At 41.5% G+C, this 19,145-nt stretch overlaps 1 protein-coding gene across 1 annotated transcript; it reads right to left on the bottom strand.

Annotated features, from left to right (window-relative positions):
* Positions 1–547: 547 nt before the first annotated feature.
* LOC119648272 (U4/U6 small nuclear ribonucleoprotein Prp31) lies at positions 548–13,202 on the bottom strand. The gene is made up of 8 exons (XM_038049927.1): positions 12,746–13,202; positions 12,483–12,687; positions 12,278–12,420; positions 12,102–12,213; positions 4,077–4,149; positions 3,865–4,005; positions 1,081–1,230; positions 548–1,019 (listed from the first exon to the last, which is right to left on the bottom strand). Exons 1-8 carry the CDS (start codon positions 13,089–13,091, stop codon positions 687–689), a joined length of 1,503 nt encoding a protein of 500 aa, XP_037905855.1. The 5' UTR covers positions 13,092–13,202; the 3' UTR covers positions 548–686.
* Between the last annotated feature and the right edge of the window lie 5,943 nt (positions 13,203–19,145).

The following is a 19,145-nucleotide window of genomic DNA, read 5'->3' as shown; positions in this document are numbered from 1 at the left end:
GAGTAGTTCCATGAGCTCTCTGGTACTAAATACTGTTGCAGCATACAAAGATGAATTTGGGGGCATGAAGAAAAACGCCTTCTCTAAATCGAGAGGAAAACTTGCTTCTTAGAAAATTGTAGATATTCAAAAGAAAACTGTTATGATACAAAGATTACAGAAAAGGTTGCGAAACAGAAAGAAAACGGATACGAAAAACACCTGAATTGAGGTCAACAAAAGAGGAACGACTAAATGCAGATAATTCATTTCAGAATTGATGGAAATATTTCGAAGATGGCGTCCTTTAGAAAAATTACCAGAAGCAAGTTGTCAAGGATATTGAACATTTACCAAAATGCCACTCAAGAGACCTTAGAATAGGGCTTAGTAGCTAGACTTCCGCCTTCGTTTTTTCTTTTCAATTCAACAAAATTTTAAAAAGGTAGAAATTCAACGCTCCAAAACTTTTGTGTATCATAGTTTGCAGCGGTATGTAGAAAGAGCAAGATATTTTGCTCGCTTGAATAACAAGGCCATGTAAAGTGCCTCAAATTTATCACCAAGATATAAAGATAATTCTGACAGAAACCCAATTCGATTGCATTTTAGTATTACATAGAGATGAATATTTAATTTAAAGATAAAATCTAATATCGCTTGAATTATATTATATTTTTCTCTTATTTACCGAAATCACAAAATCCTCAAGTCGTTCTTCTGCCAACCGACAAAAATCCTGATGTATTCGAAAAATACTTCGCGCCAGCATCCGTCGACTTTTCAGCAGCTTGAGGATTAACAATTTCAAGACCTTGTAACGGTGTGAAAGCAACACTAGAAGCTGTACCAGAAATCTGTTTCCGTACCGTTGTACTCCCACCGTAGACTTGTTGCTTTTGTAAATTTTTCTGCAACGTCTTACTAATTCGAACTTTAGTCTTTTCATCTACTTGGGGCAAACGAATCCGGCCGGTGCCAGTTTTGCCAATTGTTCCACGCGTGTAGCCCAGATCTTCTTGATATGCGTCCTCGTCAATCTGAAAATGAAGTCCACATAGTATTTGTTTTGGAATATTGTTTTGAAAAAAGCGATATTACATCTCCGAAATTCATACGGTTCGCCTGCTTTCTAAACTCAGTTAAAGCGTATCTTTCCTTCATTTTACGGACTCGCTTGCCACCTCGCTTTTTCTTACTTCCTTCAATTGGCTTTGGTAGAGGTTTCACAAATTTAACTGGAGGTGGTTCCTGAAATAAGAGCACAGTAACATAAAATATTTGGAAATAATAAATATAATGATTTGTAGTTCATTGAGCTCCTTATTTGTCGAATATTCAAAATCATCCGGTTTAGGTCTGCCTTAATAAGGAACTCCAGACATCCCGGTTTTGCGCCGAGGTCCACCAATTCGATATCCCTAAAAGCTGTCTGGCGTCCTGACCTACGCCATCGCCATCTTAGGCAGGGTCTGCCTCGTCTTCTTTTTCTACCATAGATATTGCCCTTATAGACTTTCCGGGCTGGATTATTCTCATCCATACGGATTAGGTGACCCGCCCACCGTAACCTATTGAGCCGCATTCACAACCGGACGGTCATTGTATCTCTCATAGATTTCGTCATTGTGTAGGCTACGGAATCGTCCATCCTCATGTAGGGGTCCAAAAATTCTTCGGAGGATTCTTCTCTCGAACGCGGCCAAGAGTTCGCAATTTTTCTTTGCTAAGAACCCAACTTTCCGAGGAGTACATGAGGACTGGCAAGATCTTTGTCTTGTACAGTAAAAGCTTTGACCCTATGGTGAGACGTTTCGAGCGAAACAGTTTTTGTAAGCTGAAATAGGCTCTGTTGGCTGACAACAACCGTGCGCGGATTTCATTATCGTAGCTGTTATCGGTTGTGATTTTCGACCCTAGATAGGAGAAATTATCAACGGTCTCAAAGTTGTATTCTCCTATCTTTATTCTTCCCGTTTGACCAGTGCGGTTTGATGTTGTTGGTTGATTCGTCTTCGGTGCTGACGTTGCCACCATATATTTTGTCTTGCCTTCATTGATGTGCAGCCCAAGATCTCGCGCCGCCTGCTCGATCTGGATGAAGGCAGTTTGTACGTCTCGGGTGGTTCTTCCCATGATGTCGATATCGTCAGCATAGGCCAGTAGTTGGGTGGACTTGAAGAGGATCGTACCTCTTGCATTCACCTCAGCATCACGGATCACTTTCTCGAGGGCCAGGTTAAAGAGGACGCATGATAGCGCATCCCCTTGTCGTAGACCGTTGTTGATGTCGAATGGTCTTGAGAGTGATCCTGCTACTTTTATCTGACCTCGCACATTGGTCAGGGTCAGCCTAGTCAGTCTTATTAATTTCGTCGAGATACCGAATTCTCTCATGGCCGTGTATAGTTTTACCCTGGCTATGCTATCATAGGCGGCTTTAACGTCGATGAATAGATTGAGCAACTGTTGTCCATATTCCAACAGTTTTTCCGTCGCTTGCCGCACAGAGAAAATCTGATCTGTTGCTGATTTGCCTGGAGTGAAGCCTCTTTGGTATGGGCCAATGATGTTCTGGGCGTATGGAGCCTAGCAAGATAGCGGAGAATATCTTATAGATGGTACTCAGCAACGTAATACCTCTATAATTGCTGCACTGTGTGATATCTCCCTTTTTATGTATGAGACATATAATGACTCGTTGCCAATCGTCAGCCATTGATTCGCTGTCCCATACCTTTAGCACAAGTTGATGAACCACTTGGTGTAACTGGTCGCCTCCATATTTCACCAATTCGGCTGCAATTCCATCGGCTCCTGGCGACTTATGATTTTTTAGCCGATGAATTACACGGACTGTTTCTCCTAAACTTGGTGGTGGCAGTATTTGTCCGTCATCTTCACTTAGCAGGACCTCCAACTCGCCGATGTTCTGGTTGTTCAGTAGCTCATCAAAGTACTCAACCCATCGCTCCAATATGCCCATTCTGTCGGAAATCAGATTTCCCTCTTTGTCAAAGCTTTCCCTCTTGGGTCACAGCTCCTTACTGTACAAGACAATGATCTTGCTAGTCCTCATATATTCCTCGGAAACTTGGTTTCTTAGCAAGAAAAATTGCGAACTCTTGGCCGCGTTCGAGAGAAGAATCCTCCGAAGAATTTTGGCCCCCTACCTGACGATGGGCGATTTCATAGCCTACATAACGGCGAAATCTATGAGCGATACCATGACCGTCAAGTTATGGATAAAATGCGGTTCAATAGGTTACGATGGGCGGATCACTTAATCCGTATGGTTAAGGATGATCCAGCCTGGAAAGTCTACAAGGGCAATATCTATGGTTGAAAAAAAAGACGGAGCAGACTCTGCCTGAGATGGAGCGATGGCGTAGGTCAGGACATCAGACAGCATTTAGGGATATCGAATTGGTGGACCTCGGCGCAAAACCGGGATGTCTAGAGTTTCTTATTAAGGCAGGCCTAGACCGGATACCGGTTGTTGCGCCGTTGGTGATGAATTTCGCTTTTTTCACAAGCAATGCCAAAATTGAACTTTACCGAAAACAAATCGACTATTGTCAGACAATTTTCTCGGTTCTAACATCGCATTTTATACTTTAAAAGAAATTATTCTTAATAATTGGAAGGAAGTTGTATTTGTAATCAATAATCACAAAATTTATCAACACAGTAAATGGACAACGCCACATTAAAAAGAACAAAAGAATTTATGAATATGGTTAGGAAAATGGTAAATTTGGTTGGGCAATCGATGAGACATTGCAGTAAGAAAAAAGGAATTTCCTTTTTAAAGCCCCGAAATTCAAAATGATATATCTATTTTGATGAAAAGTTTAAAATTTATAGATAAAATCCTCTCAGTACCTGTAATTTATCCAATTTCTTCTCAATGTCTTCTTTGAACTTCAAACCAATTTCACCATGAATGCTTTCGTGAGATGCATCTACGCGAGCTGCTAATGTACACTTTGATGCTACCAATCGTGCAGCTTTCCTTCGCAAATCCTTAAAAAAAGGAGGAAAAAAAAGAAAATGAATTCAGGAAATTTGTCCGTAAGATTATGATTTCTACTTACCGGTGGCGTATCCTGTACTATTTGGGAGTAATATATAAACCCAGTATGGGGTAACATCTGTACTTTCGAAAATCTGGAATTAAATTAAAAGTTATTCACAAATATAAATCGTGACGATATAAAAAAAAAATGTTAATGAAGGCACTTGTAATTCGTCCTTCATATGTAAATGAAAGAAAAAGCAAATCTTTCAAGTGTAGGATTTTCCAGCTATTCAGGAAAATCGGTTACATATTATAGGAAAGTTCATGCGAAGCAAAACTAGATTTAAATTGTTAACCGTTCAACGTTAAAGGCACTTTATCAGCTTGGAAATATTTAACATATTAGGAAATATTATAACACCGACATGTTATTTACATAGCATGCTGGTCCCAAGCCCAAATAATGGAGGAGGGTTTGAGACAACGTACTTTGTATTGTCCTCAGTAAAGCAAAAATAAAATGCTGAGATCAGGGAAAGAGATAAATAAAGTATAATTGGATTATTTCACTATGCAAAAACTTCCTGATGCAAAGACCTGTAAAGTGCCTACTGGTAACTGATGTGGATGAAAAGGCAGACGGCAACAGACGTCATGAGGGAAAATTGTTTGCAGTGCGCAATGAAGGTAGTGAGCGTATAGTGACTTTTGCAGACACCCATGACCTTGTAAATGCGAATACATGGTTCATTAAACGATTGTCTCGTATTCCTATATTTTATAGTGGGAACAGTAAAACGCAAATTGACTATATTCTTATAAAGTGCCGATATACTACCACCTTAACTGACTTAGCATCGGCCTTTGATTGCCGTTTGCCGGCGCGCAATAAATGGTGGCAATTTCGTGAAAAAATGATCTCACTTACGCGATTATCAACCATTAAGAATGCGGAAGATTCGTGGAAACAAGTTAAAGTCACGATCCACAAAGCGATCTATGCAACCCTCAGGGTCGTCAAGCCAAATAAGCGGTTCATCAACCGAGATGCTTGGCTTAGAAAGACGATATTAAAATGAAGTTCCGTGAAAAGAAACGCCTCTACCACAAGTTGCTTGACGATAAACCGCTGGTCAATTGGCAAATTTACAAGAATGTCAACCGAGAAACAAAGAAAACGATTGCTGTCGCCCGAAGGTCCATTACAAAGATCTTTACGATAAACTGGACACGGCGAGATAGATCTGTATTGGCTCGTCAAAAGCCAACATCAACGCACAACGTAATGTAAGAATTTGTTCATCCTCCACTTCCACAAACATTGCCGACATTTGTAGTTCCACCTGTCACAGCAATTGAAGTCAAGGAACCAATAAAACGAATGAAATCGAGGAAAGCAAGAGGACCAGACGACAACGCATCTGAACTCTGGGAATCTCAGAGCCGGAACCCAACACTGTGGTTATTCAGCAAGGTAGAACACCATTTGACTGGCATGAAAGTACCACAATTTCAATATGGAAAAACAAAAGTAGTGCAGCAGAATTTTCAAATTATCGACCGATCCAATGGCTATCACATACCATGAAAATTTTTGAACGCATTTTTGACCACCGTATTCGCGAAATCGTTGAAATAACCGTGAATCAAGCCGGGTTTGTCAAGAACTGCGGAACTACCGATGCAATACACGCTGCACGGTTACTCATGGAGAGTATTGTGCTCTCTACATTGAATTTCTGGATCTACAGAAAGCGTTTGACAGTATGCCACATGAAGTCAATACCTAGTGATGGAAGAGTTCGTGTGCTGGGTGTTCATCAATGAAGCGCCCTCTCATTACTTCCCTCTATTCTTATTATGGACACTGTCACAAGGAACATCCAAAATCCAACGCCCTATACACTGCTTCATACAGATAATGTTTTCCTAGCGTTTCATAGCAAAGTTGATCTCGAGCAATTTGTCAAAAAATGGAATGATCGCCTCACGCAACACGGTCTCAAATTTAATCTAAATAAACTGAATTTTTGACGACCGATCCCCATAAAACAATGGAGAACTGCGTTATGAAATTGCTTTATGCATTACCGTAACCTGGATACTTCATACAATCACCATCCAGAAAACTAAGTTGGATCTTATCGGATTCTACGAATCGTGAAATCAAGAAATTTCGGGAAGTAAAGGACTTACTAAGAATTCCCATGTTAACAGAGGAAGAGAAGCAATAAGGCGCTACAAACAGATCGAGAATAGGGTGAGCCTAGAGAAACACCTAAACAGTCAGTGCAACCAATTTCTGTAGGAATATATCTCATTAGGAAAAATTGAGGAAGCAAATCTATTCAAGACCAGCATATTACCTACCACACCATTCTGTGATCAAAGCACATCCTCGAAGGTACGCATTGTATTTGTTGTTTCCCATCAAGCTCCTTCCACTAACGGCGGACATTGAGAAATTGTACCGCCAGATATTAGTAGATAGCAGGGGCGCAGACTATCAAAAAACAAGGCCATCAATCCAGCACTATTGGTTGAAAACCGTAAACTTATCTCACAGCGGGTGCACCATTTACACAACGGAGACTGATAGAAGATGAACAATTGGATCATCAATATGTATCAAAACGGACATTGACAGATTTTTACGTGGACGACTTATTGACGGAGGTTGACGACGTTGAGCGAGCTGGTGCTCTACTCCTTGCCAAATTGATACAACAAGTCAAAGGTATACTCAATTTTAGTGATGCAACGACCTACTATTGAAGGATTCCATAATAGTGTTGGCATGGCTTGGCCCTGCCACCAGGAAAACCTTTGTGGCAAATCACGTCGGCGAAATATATTCTAGCAGCAATTAATGACTGCAATTTTTTAGCTTATACGCCGTTCTACGATTTTAGAATGGTAGACTTACAGTGACTCACAATTCCGATCGAGTGCTCGCTTTTCGTACATATTTAAGCTTTTCTTACCGCTATTGGATTGCAAAATAAAATACCGCCAAGTACATGTTCAGGTTAGACTATTACCATTTGTGTGGTACTTGTGGGACTTGAAATAGATCGCGTTTAATAAAGTAGCGATAAAATCTTCTCAAAATGAAAACAGAGAAAACGATTAGTTATGTGAATTTCGTATATATTTAGCAAAGATTACTTTTAACTTAAAACTTTTTAACTTTTTTAACTTAAAACTTTCTTTGGATATTTCTCAAGCATTTTTGACTCAACAAGAGTTGTTGGTGTTGTTACTTCATCCTCATTTATGATAAAACCGGTAAATTCCGATTCGATCGCGGAAATTTAGAAAAAATTGAAAGAGAGACACTCTCATTGTTAAATTTCTGTGCAGTTAAGTATACCAATTAGTGCGGTCAGTACATATCGCGCAATAGTATCACAAGAAGACTTGAATGCAATGCCGTAAGAAATCGGCGGCCACTGAAATTATCTAATGTGACGCAGCGCAAAATCACGCGAGCGGTTAGGACTAGAGGAAAAAAATGCCGTTGCAATCCATAGACATAAAATTAATATTAGTATAGAAACAGTGCGTAGAGTTTTAACGAACAGTGGTTTACGGGACCGTTCAAGGATTAGATAGCCGATGTCGACCAAACGACATCGGAAACTTAGGCATAGCTTCGCGAAAAAGTACAGACAATTTACTATAGAGAGCTGGGAGGGGGCTACGTTTTCGGACGAAATAAAAATAAATAGATTAAGATTGGACGCACGTAAGTAGTCATGGCGCGGTGTAGAAGACAAGTTTGAACTAAATATGCTTAAGGAAACACAGTGGGGGTAATGTGATGATGTAGGGTTGCGTGACGTCAGGAGGCTTGATATGTTTGGGAGGATATGGAGAAGAATGGCAATGGAAAGGTACATTCCTATTTGGAATAATAGTTTTGATGGGAGCCATCAAACATTAGGAAAAAGTGATTCAGAAATTATGTTCTAGCACAATAATGATCCGAGGTATTCTGCTAACATGACTACAAAGTCAGTCCTTCCAAATGCTCGAGTGGCCACCGCAATCGTCGGATTCAAACCCAACCGAACCACCTTGTCAACAGCTGATTTTGAAAATAGCGCTCTACGCTAACTTACTTATTACTCTAGCTATCTAAGATTTTTTTTCATTGATTTTATAATTGGAAACATTCGATCGGACTGGTAAGTCACTGTATAGCAATTCGAGGTAGAATGCACATGCAAGCTAAGCTCCAAATTTTTAATTGAAGTACCATTTTATAATTCATTATAGCTTAAAACGCAGTTATATTAATATCTTCGCCCTTATGACTTCTTGTTGCCGGTTTGGTAAACTTTTCATGATATGTTGGATATCCCATTGGAGGATATTATGCCATTCCTCTACCACAGCAGGCTTGAGCTCTCCAAGGATCGTAACGACTTATACTCTAGCTCGTACACGCCTTAAGAGGTTGTCCTAAATATGTTCAATTCGGTTAAGATCGAGACTGCGGACTACCAACTAAACACCTCCTTCTCATCAGAGAACTAATCTGGAACCGTTTGATACATTACTTCGGGCTAGCACCCCTCCGCCCCCCTTTCCCGGCTTTGGGAGCGCGCAAGTCAGGGAATTCCTTTCACCAACGGGAGGGAAGAGGAGGAATTGAGTTCTTAGTTCAAGAAACCCTCACGAATTCAATCATCTTCGCAATAAGGCCCGAACATAATGCGAAACACGACTCCATCTGCCCGCGCTCCTCAACATATCGCTGACAATGTTGTCTGTAGAGAGCTCACCTGTGTCTGCATAAAGCTACTGACTAGCTACTGCTCTTTTTTTGTTACAACGTAGTATTATCTGGCCGTCATTTCTGCCGTGAAATCCTCTTCTAGTGGCTTTGTTCTATTGCAAAACAAGTGTATGTTATACAACATTTTTGCTAACTTTCTAAGTAATTTTTGATTAATAATTTCGGCTGGATTTGATAATAGTTTTGTTAGAAAATGAATCTTTTATATACTTGAAAAAACTCATTTTTATAAATCTTCATGCACTAAATTGATGTAAAAGTCAGCGTTACCCAGATGTAACGCTAGGCTTTCTCACTACTTTTTACTATTTTACATTTTTAAAGTTACTTTATTATCGTAGATGGTGGTTTAACATCAAGAAGCCTTAATTGTTTCAGGAATATTATCAAATTATATAATTTGATTGTTCAAGAAGGCATTCAGCTACTGGAAACAATGCACGATAAAGACATTTCCATAGAATCAACACCGGTGTACATAGCACCAACTGAGCCGAGTAACCTCATTGATGAGGACAGTGCAGACGAGGGCGTCGGTGGTTTAGCCACTGCTCTGCTCAGATCAGAATAGAGAGTTTAGCCGATAATTTATGGGACGTCAGCTGACAGCAACTGCTCAGATCAGAATAGAGAGTTCTGTACGTGCGGTATTAAAGAGTTCCTATAACAGGGATTGAACTGACGGGGTCTTGGTCTATCCGGGGACCCAGAACGACGAATTATGGCGGCGAAGTCTCCTGGAGACTTATTGGGTTCTAAGACGTCACTCTCATTAAAAGTGCTTGATGGGATAAGATTCGACGCATTGAACCCTTAATAGTGTTCAACGAAGGAAAGAAAAAAAGAGGGTGTGCTGGAGAGGATTGCAAATCTTCAGTGCGGACTAAGTGCTTAAATTGTGATGTGGGTCTGTGTTCGTTGCTTCTTGGAAATGAGGTGATTTTATTGCGAGTTTTGCCTGAGTTCATAAGTGTAATTAGAGCCAAAATACTAAAAAAAATTCTTTATTCAATGTTAAAAAAATTAACGTCTTTGAAGGGTTAAGTTTTCGCCCTTGCGGCTGTTGAAAGCTTTACGCTCCTTGACAAGGAGGACAAAGGGGATCACTCCCATAATCAGCATTACGGCCGGTTGGGAGACAATGCGATAGGCAGACGACACTCGTAAAACTTCCATGTCTCTGCACTTGAGCAAAGCACTTAAGATGCACCTCATTGTCAAGGGCATCAGCCCATACCTTCGTACCATAGAGCAGAACTGGCTGCGTTGCTCCGATAAGACGACGTCTCCTAGTAGATATAGGGTCCCCAACATTCGCCATTAGCCGAGACTCCACCTGCAGCCTTTGATTTGCTCGAAGAAGCTCGTCTTCGGGTTGAGCATTAAACCAAGGTATTTAATCGCTGGTTTACAGTCAACTCGCTAATCGACATGGGATGCAGTGTCCGGATTCTCTTTTTGATCAAGATGACTACTGCGGTTTATCCATGAGCAGTCCCTCTGCTTACCCGTCGCATCAATATGCCAAGTTTACTTTCAACTGTGCGTCCGGCAACAAATGCCGTTACGTCGTCTGCATAACCGACCAGGCCCGAATCTTCTGGCATGTTGAATCTTGGCAGACTATCGTAGGAAGCGTTCTAGAGGTCCGGCCCTAGGATGGATCCCTGTTCCTCCTCTAGCCCTCTAGCGTCTCATAGAGCGATCTTTCAAATAATCTCTTAATATCCGCCAGAGATAGTTAAGCACGCGGAATTAATTTTCTAATGGGCCTAGCATATCTGTCCACCTTATGGAATTGAAGGCATTTCTGACATTAAGCTTTATGAGAAGCAAGAATCGTCGAGATCGGTGGCTGTGTGCTTCGGCTCGATGAACCGCATCCACGCAACCACCTCCATAACAGCATCCACCGTGGATCTCCCTGTTCTGAACTTAAACTGCTTTGAGGATAAGTCCCCAGCAACGCGGATCGCTTCAGCGAGTCTACTTCTGATAAGCTTTTGGGGCACTTTCCCGGCCGTATCAAGCATACATAGCGGTCTGTATGCAGACGGCATCTCTGGGTCGACCTCATTAAGGTACTCAGCGACTGATCTTGTGGTACGGCAATGTTCGTGGTCATCTAAAGTTGTCACCAACGAATGGTGCGAAAGGTATGATATGATATTGAAGAACATCTTCTGCATATTTTTGAGCGATCACACTTCCTCTATCGAACACAATAAGAACCGTACAAGTCTCGTAGGAGACACCTCCCCAAACCATTATGGAGCCTCCCTGATGGCCTACTGTTTCAAATATAGCTCCTGTAGACGCACTGATGCCATCTGTGCCTCTTAAGGCTATTCTGCTTTCATTTGGGAACAGGGCGTCCTTCCATCCCTCCACAATCCAGTCAGCATATTCTAGGTCTACGGTGTTGAAGGAGCAGTTGTGGGATGCGAACTTCACTCACATTGACATTTTTCACTTCAAAAATACGTGTACAAACAGTATCGGTGCAAAAGTGATTTCTCAACACATTGCGGACAACGAAGCGCCCGTCTCGAGTTGAAGTGCATCAATATCAGGCTTGACCTGGCTTGGAGGTGTATAAGCCTGTCTCCCGAAATCGTTTGATGTCATCCCGTACCGCAGTACAAGGTACATCGAGTGACCGGGTGATACAACGTTGGCTGTACACAGTGTCAGCTAGAGCCACTGCCATAGATGCACCAGTTGCATCGAGCGCCTTTTTTTACAGTCACAAACAACACACTATATACTCAAATTAAGCACTACTCGTACACTGTAGCAGAAAAGAACGGAAAAGATCAATGAAGTAATACAACTGCAACAATATCAAACAACGAAAAAATTGCAAAAACCCGTCGGTGTCATAAATTTATGAAATGAAATAACGATATTACTGTTTATTTAATTGCAAGAGTACCCACTTGACAAAGAAACAAACAAGCCACAGTTAACGTGAACAAACAGGGCGACGATTTATATAGGTGGGCGACTAATTGTGCCTGTGAATGTAGGTTTTCCATCCTGAACTAATTTTTAATAATAAAATTCAATAATTTTCACGATTTTTTTCGTCTCGAATCGCACTAAGTTGATTTAGCGCCTCGAATTTGTAAGGGAGACAACCCAACAAGGCGCATTTCGACGTGTTCTATAAAACTGCACGATTTCCCTCCATCAAAGTTCAATGCAATTCTTTAATATCCCTCATTGCGTTTACAAATAAATTGCAACCTTTCCACTTACGTATATGCTCATTGTATGAAATAAAATCAGACTTACCCCGAGAGGCTTCGTTTTTGTGATCCGAGCACGAGAACGTTACATGCAGGCATCTTTGATAGCTTCGTTAATCCACCTGCGATACCCAAGAGCTTAGCAGCAGTTGAAGCTCCTGCCAATAATTAAAAAAATCAGTCATAGTAAACTCCTTGGAAATGAGCTAAAAGTAACTTTACCGATAATCATGGACAAATTTGGTGCAATGAAAGTCATCCGACTTTCAACGTATTCATAAATCCTCAATTTGAAATTATTCAAATCAATTGCCATATCACAAGCCTCGTCGATCTGCCTTTTCTCTACATCGGTTAGGAGAGATCTAGAGAAGGTTGAAATACGATGTAGTGATATTTTTCGAAGGAAACTCCAACATGCACTCACCCCTGGGTAGTTGACGCTGTAACCGACACAATCATGATAGTTGCCTGAGTAAGAATTTGCTGCAAGTCTTCATTATTCTTAATTTGTTCGAGATCATTTCCCAGGACTTTGACCGTGTGCAAATACTCCATTTCACCGACGATCAAGGAATCTAGTTCAGGAAATCGCTTCTGGTACTTTTCCTTAGTGAATTTGTGAATAATTGCTGGGAAGAGTGATGACGATTAGACGTAGCACTTTTGTTACATTAGTGGAATACTTACAAATTTCACTGTCGATTTCCACGGCTATACCGTTCGCTTCCACAATAAGTTGGTATTCAGGATCAGATTCAACGTTGCCTATCATGTCGCATGAAGTCCTCGGGTTTAGTGCATATTTGTTTATTTGAATAAGAATATTTTGTAAACGGGATGAATCATGCAATTTGCATAATTCGCGAATTGAATTCACTTTAATGTCTACCTCCATAGGTTCGAAAACAGGCCGGAGGGTTTCAAGTGCAGCCGCTTCCTCATTTTCCGCGTCCACTTCTTCCTTGATAAGTTCCTTCAAGTCTTCATTGTCATTCTCCTCGAGGTCTGCCAGAAGCTCATCTGCTAGCGACATGATTCGTCCTTTGTAATATTTTCACAATATTCTGAGAAATATTTTATTATAAAACAAACTGCGAATCTCATAAATCTCAAACGCAACCAAACGTAAACACCGCAATCTCCAGTAAACATAACCTGCTGGGAAATGTCAAAATTGGTTTTTAAGCTAGTTTAGTTAGTTGCCGCTTAACATTTCTTTGGCGCCACTATCGCTTTATGGGTTCCTACTGTTGGAATCCTATTAGATTATTTACATAGCACATATCAATTTACATGGAGTTTTTACGGAGCCTTCTGTGTTAATTTGGCTCTATTTCCCTCCAAGTTATGATTGTTTAAAAAAGATATCGACATTTCAGGTCATCTTAATAATTCTATTAATAAGAATAGACATTTTTCTGAAACTCTTTAATTCTTACCATAATTTATATGAAATAAGATCGATTTAAGAATGTTTCGACAAAATAAAGACTGGCTACTGGAAAGCAATATTCTACAGCGTTTCCTTAGTCTTTCTTTCATACATAAATATACATATGCACGCACACGGAAGCTGCTACATGCATGCTCGTACAGTGGCTCAAAGCGTTAAAGGTATTTTTTCAAACGCCCTGTACAGTCGCGCGAAAAAAATCGCGTATAGCAAGAAGAAAAACCGTTCAGAAAGGTTAAACTTTGCAAAACTGCACAAAAAAAAGGATTTTTCGTTTGTGAAGAGGTATTGTTTACCGACTAAAGTAAGTTCAACTTTTTTCGCTCTGATGGCCGATAATAGATTTGCAGAAAGCCAAGGAATATGAAGAAAAACTTACAGCCAACAGTTAACAGGTGGGTCTGTTATGGTTTGGGGGTCAATATCATCCGATGGAATCATGGATCAGCATAAGTATCTATAGATTCTGAAGCAAAATGTTACGAGTGGTACCCAGAATTTAGATATAGCTGACTGTTTCAGCTTCTATCAGAATAACGACCCGAAACATAAAACCACAAATGTTCAACTGTGGTTAGTTTATAATAGATCTCCTGCTCTATCTTCATTAATGACAGAAATCACTTCTATTAAAAAAAACTATTCGAAATTATCGGCATTTTAAATTTCAATTAAATTCAGCTGAAATGCCCGCGCCATGTTGTGTGACGTCACAACTCGAGCCAAGGAACTTCAGTAGCCCGGCAACTGGTAGTTCATCATCATCAACTCCAGACATCCCGGTTTTGCGCCGAGGTCCACCAATTCGATATCCCTAAAAGCTGTCTGGTGTCCTGGCCTACGCCATCGCTCCATCTTAGGCAGGGTATGCCTCGTCTTCTTTTTCTACCATAGATATTGCCCTTATAGACTTTCCGGGCTGGATCATCCTCATGCATACGGATTAAGTGACCCGGATTTTATCCACAACCGGACGGTCATGGTATCGCTCATAGATTTCGTCATTGCGTAGGCTACGGAATCGTCCATCCTCATGTAGGGGGCCAAAAATTCTTCGGAGGAGTCTTCTCTCGAACGCGGCCAAGAGTTCGCAATTTTTCTTGCTAAGAACCCAAGTTTCCGGGGAATACATGAGGACTGTCAAGATCATAGTCTTGTACAGTAAGAGCTTTGACCCTATGGTGAGACGTTTCGAGCGGAACAGTTTTTGTAAAATGAAATAGGCTCTGTTGGCTGACAACAACCGTGCGCCGATTTCATCATCGTAGCGGTTATCGGTTGTGATTTTCGATCTGGATGAAGGCAGTTTGTACGTCTCGGGTGGTTCTTCCCATGATGTCGATATCGTCAGCATAGGCCAGTAGTTGGGTGGACTTAAAGAGGATCGTACCTCTTGCATTTACATCAGCATCACGAATCACTTTTTCGAGGGCCAGGTTAAAGAGGACGCATGGTAGGGCATCCCATTGTCGTAAACCGTTGTTGATGTCGAATGGTCTTGGGAGTGATCCTGCCGCTTTTATCTGTCCTCGCACATTGGTCAGGGTCAGCCTAGTCAGTCTTATTAGTTTCGTCGGGATGCCGAATTCTCTCATGGCCGTGTACAATTTTACCCTGGCTATGCTATATAGGCGGCTTTAAAGTCGATGAATAGATGGTGCAACTGTTGTCCATATTCCAACAGTTTTTCCATCGCTTACCGCAGAGTGAAAATCTGATCTGTTGCTGATTTGTCTGGAGTGAAGCCTCTTTGGCATGGGCCAATGATGTTCTGGACGTATAGGGCTATCCGGCCTAGCAAGATAGCGAAGAATATCTTATAGATGGTACTCAGCAACGTCATACCTCTATAATTGCTGCACTGTGTGATATCTCCCTTTTTATGTATGAGACATATAATGCCTCGTTGCCAATCGTCAGGCATTAATTCGCTGTCCCATACCTTGAGCACAAGTTGATGAACTACTGGTCGCCTCCATATTTAATTAATCAACTGGCAGTTACTCATAAAAATATAAAACTATAAATATTAATTTCCCGCGTGACATACTAAGGCGGATGTGAAACATTGTTTCGTATCTTGCTGCACAAATAACCCCACAGAAAGCATCTTTGGCTATTCCAAAAGCTCGACAGAGCTATGCCGAGCTTCCGAGTTGGTGAGAATTATTAAGTTGATGAGAAGGAATAAAGCTCCTGGTCTGGACAAAATTTCGAATATACTAACTAAAAACCTTCCAAAGAAAGCAATTGTTTACCTTAATTTCATCATAATTTTTTGTTTGAAACTCTCTTGCTTTCTTCGAATTTGGAAGGAAGCAATTTGGGTATCTGTTGGAAAATTTGATAAGGATCCGAAGTTTCAATTCGGCTTCAAAAAGAACCATGCCACAACACACCGAGTATTCCAAATTCTTAAAGAGATCGCAAAGGGGTTAGATGTCAAAAAATCTGTGCAATTTATCACATTAGATCTTCACAAACTTTCGGTCCTGTATGGCACCAGGGACTTATATACAAACTCAAATGCTCGCGCTTACGGCCAATGTGGCCACACATAGGGCGGCGATGAATGATTTGCCTTCAAGAGGGCGGCCGCGAATTCATTCGTTCGAGAAATGGGCGTTCGTGTAGCCACGCTCCCCATAAGCGCGCACTTGTCCCATCGAAGATTTGTAGAACAGACCGCTAAATGTACCAGCCCATGCACTTTTCCTGCAAGTTCAAAAAACTGAGTTCACTGGGAGACGCGTCAACACCTAACCGAAGTGCACCACACGTCGCCTTACAGTGTACGACTCCGTTAATAGGTGCAATTACCTAGAAGATACGGGCGCGGAAGTCTCGATCCTCTCTGTTCCCACACCCTACAAGCTTCTCCCTCAGCAGCTAAAATTAGCGACAGCAAACTTCACCATATCACAACTAACAGCTACAGGCAAGTAGAAGTGAGTCTTGCCTTGAGTAGGACCTTTTCGTGGCACTCCATTTTGGCTGACATCAGTATCCTCATATTAGGCGCGGACTTCTTTTGTCACTATGGGATGTTGGACCACACAACCTTACTTAGGTGGTTAGGGAAACCTTACTTAGGTCGTTAGCACTCTTCCTATCGTTTTTAAAGATGTTGCCGATCCACGTATTCGTGCACTTTTTCAAAAATACCGCAACATTACTACCGAACATAGTCTCTCTCAGTTATACATGATGTTCAGCATCACATTAGCACTACTAGTTCCCCAATCTTTTCGAATTTGAACAGCTACATACTTAAGCAGGATATATGCAGGCTTCATAAAAACAGTTGGATGTCTCCATTCCATCTGGTCCCAAAACCCAACAGCGAATGGCGACCTTGTGGAGATTATAGACGCCTGAATGCTGAGACGGTTCCAGACCGGTACCCTATTTCATTCATCCAAGACGTTCCGCATTATTTAGCGAACTGTTGTGTTTTATCGACCTTGGATCTCGCCAAGACCTACCATCAAATGCCTGTAGCTCCAGAAGATACTCCAAAGACAGCAATTTGCACACCCTTTGAATTTTTCGAGTTTACACGGTAGACTTTTAGCCTGTGCAACGCGCCGCAAACCTTCCAGAGATTCATCCACTCTGTATTACGAAATTTGGACTTCTGTTTCATATACTTGGATGACATTCTCGTCGTATCTTCCACCGATTTCGAGCATTTGGCACATCTCTAGTGCATTTCCCAACATCTCCTTGACCCTAATGGCCAAATTCTTAACGTTCAAAAGTGCAATTTATCCAGCAGCAAATGAAATTTCTCGGCCATTCCATCACCACCCGACGGCCTACAACCCGACCCAGACAAGGTGCAAGTGATCGCGAGCTTTTCGCTGCCAAAATCTTAGAAGATTTTCGGGCATAGTGAACTTCTACCGTCGTTTCCTACCCAGGGCCGCTCACCAACAGGCATTACTTAACGCCTTCCTATCTGGTCCTAAGACCAAAGATTCGCGGGAGGTTGTGTAGTCTCTTGAAACCGTCCAAGCGTTTGAGACCACCAAGCAACAGTTGGTAGACAATACACTTTTGGCATTCCCTCAACAAAATGTACTCCCAGCGTATTCGCTGACAGACATTGCAGCAGGTGCTGCTCTTCAGCAGACGGTAATTCATAGCTGGCAAGTATTAGGCTTCTTCTCAAAACAAATGAATCCCGCTTAACGGGATTACAGCCCATACGATCGTGAATTACTATCCGCGTATCTGAGCATCAAGTACTTCCGTGTTCCCTTTAAGGCAGGCCGTTCACCGTGTTCACGGACCATAAGCCTCTGATTTTGCCTTAAGGTACATGTGTCCGGTGCAGACAGCCCAGTCGTTGATGTTTTTTCTCGGATATCTGAGATCAACATCCCAGCCGCAGTCGACTTTTCGGCAATCGCTGCAGTCCAGAAGGATGGCGCAGATCTTCAGATCCTACATTCGGGCTCCAAATACGAGTTTAAGAAGTTCGTCATCTTCGGCTCACCTTTGATCAACTGCGAGATCTCCGAAAAAAAATCTAGGTCCGGCCGCTTTTCGTAAGGATGTGTTTCGCTCGGTGCACCATCCGCCGCACTCGTACTCAACGAAACGGCCAGTATCCAGCAAATATTTCTGGCCGTCCATGAATATGGATCTGAATGCTTGGATCAGAGAAAGCATCGCATGCCAAAGTCTAAGGTCACTGCACATGTTTAGAAGAAATTAGGTCTATTCCCTAAGTAAACAAAACGCTTCCACACCATACACCTCGAAAATTTAGGTCTTTTGCGAGATTCGCATGGCCACAAGTAACACTACTCCTAAAGGCCGTAATCATCACAAACCAGGAAATGCAATTCGAATCCACTCTTTCTTCCGAGCTTGGAAAGATCCTTGATGGATACTAGGACGTTGACTTCGGATGCTTAGGGCAGCCATTATGGCACGCGACCAGTCGTTCTGGACGCAGGACTTGCCTTTGTTACTGTAACCGCACATATTGTTTGGATTGAAATAAATGCAACTATGATAAATGACAAAAATCTAATTTGTCTGAAGTTCTTCGGGTTTTGAATAATCATCTTCCCTAAACTTTGGTGTGAGGACTGCCCTTGCTCTCTGGCTGAGAGATAGACACGTAATCCAGAGCAAGATTCGGCAGAAAGATATTTACTCGAAGTCACTCTAGGCGCTCTAAAGCATCCTTTAACATCACTCGAAAAAATGCTATCCAAACCAGGTGTTTTGAAATACTCAAAGGCTAGCATAGCTTGCTTTTTCACTGTTAACCACCGCACTCACAATTTTCCATTTACGTTGCAATCCTTTCGTATTGAACTGTTAATTTCTTCCGCCCAATTCAATCATTTATTCTGTCTAATTCAGTTTCCAATTGAAATTCCACCGTTGAATGAGTTCTTAGTCTACTAACGAGCTGTACTCTCTTGGAAACACGTTTTAGTTTTGAATTGTAAAGCGAAGGAGTGGGAGAGTTGAAAATTAAATCAAAGGCTCAGTCTATTATTGACAAAGATGCAGTAATTTCAAGCAATTTACATATTTTTGGAAAAGACATCAAAAAATGTCTGTATAAAATTAGAGTGAAATCAACAAAAGCTTTCATACCTGGAACCTCGA

The sequence above is a fragment of the Hermetia illucens genome, chromosome 2 (assembly GCF_905115235.1).
Source record: "Hermetia illucens chromosome 2, iHerIll2.2.curated.20191125, whole genome shotgun sequence".
Classification (NCBI taxonomy): domain Eukaryota; kingdom Metazoa; phylum Arthropoda; class Insecta; order Diptera; family Stratiomyidae; genus Hermetia; species Hermetia illucens.
Note: the sequence above shows the minus strand (reverse complement) of the source record. Positions and strands in the feature narration are given on the sequence as shown.

What these genes read in the sequence shown, in the direction of transcription:
- LOC119648272 (XM_038049927.1), bottom strand. Translation starts at nt 13,091, where the DNA reads ATGTCGCTAGCAGATGAGCTTCTGGCAGACCTCGAGGAGAATGACAAT. An exon ending in GGAAATCGACAGTGAAATTT is followed by an intron (nt 12,688 to 12,745) that starts GTAAGTATTCCA and finishes CACTCTTCCCAG; the next exon opens with CAATTATTCACAAATTCACT. An exon ending in AGAAATTGGATAAATTACAG is followed by an intron (nt 1,231 to 3,864) that starts GTACTGAGAGGA and finishes CTCTTATTTCAG; the next exon opens with GAACCACCTCCAGTTAAATT.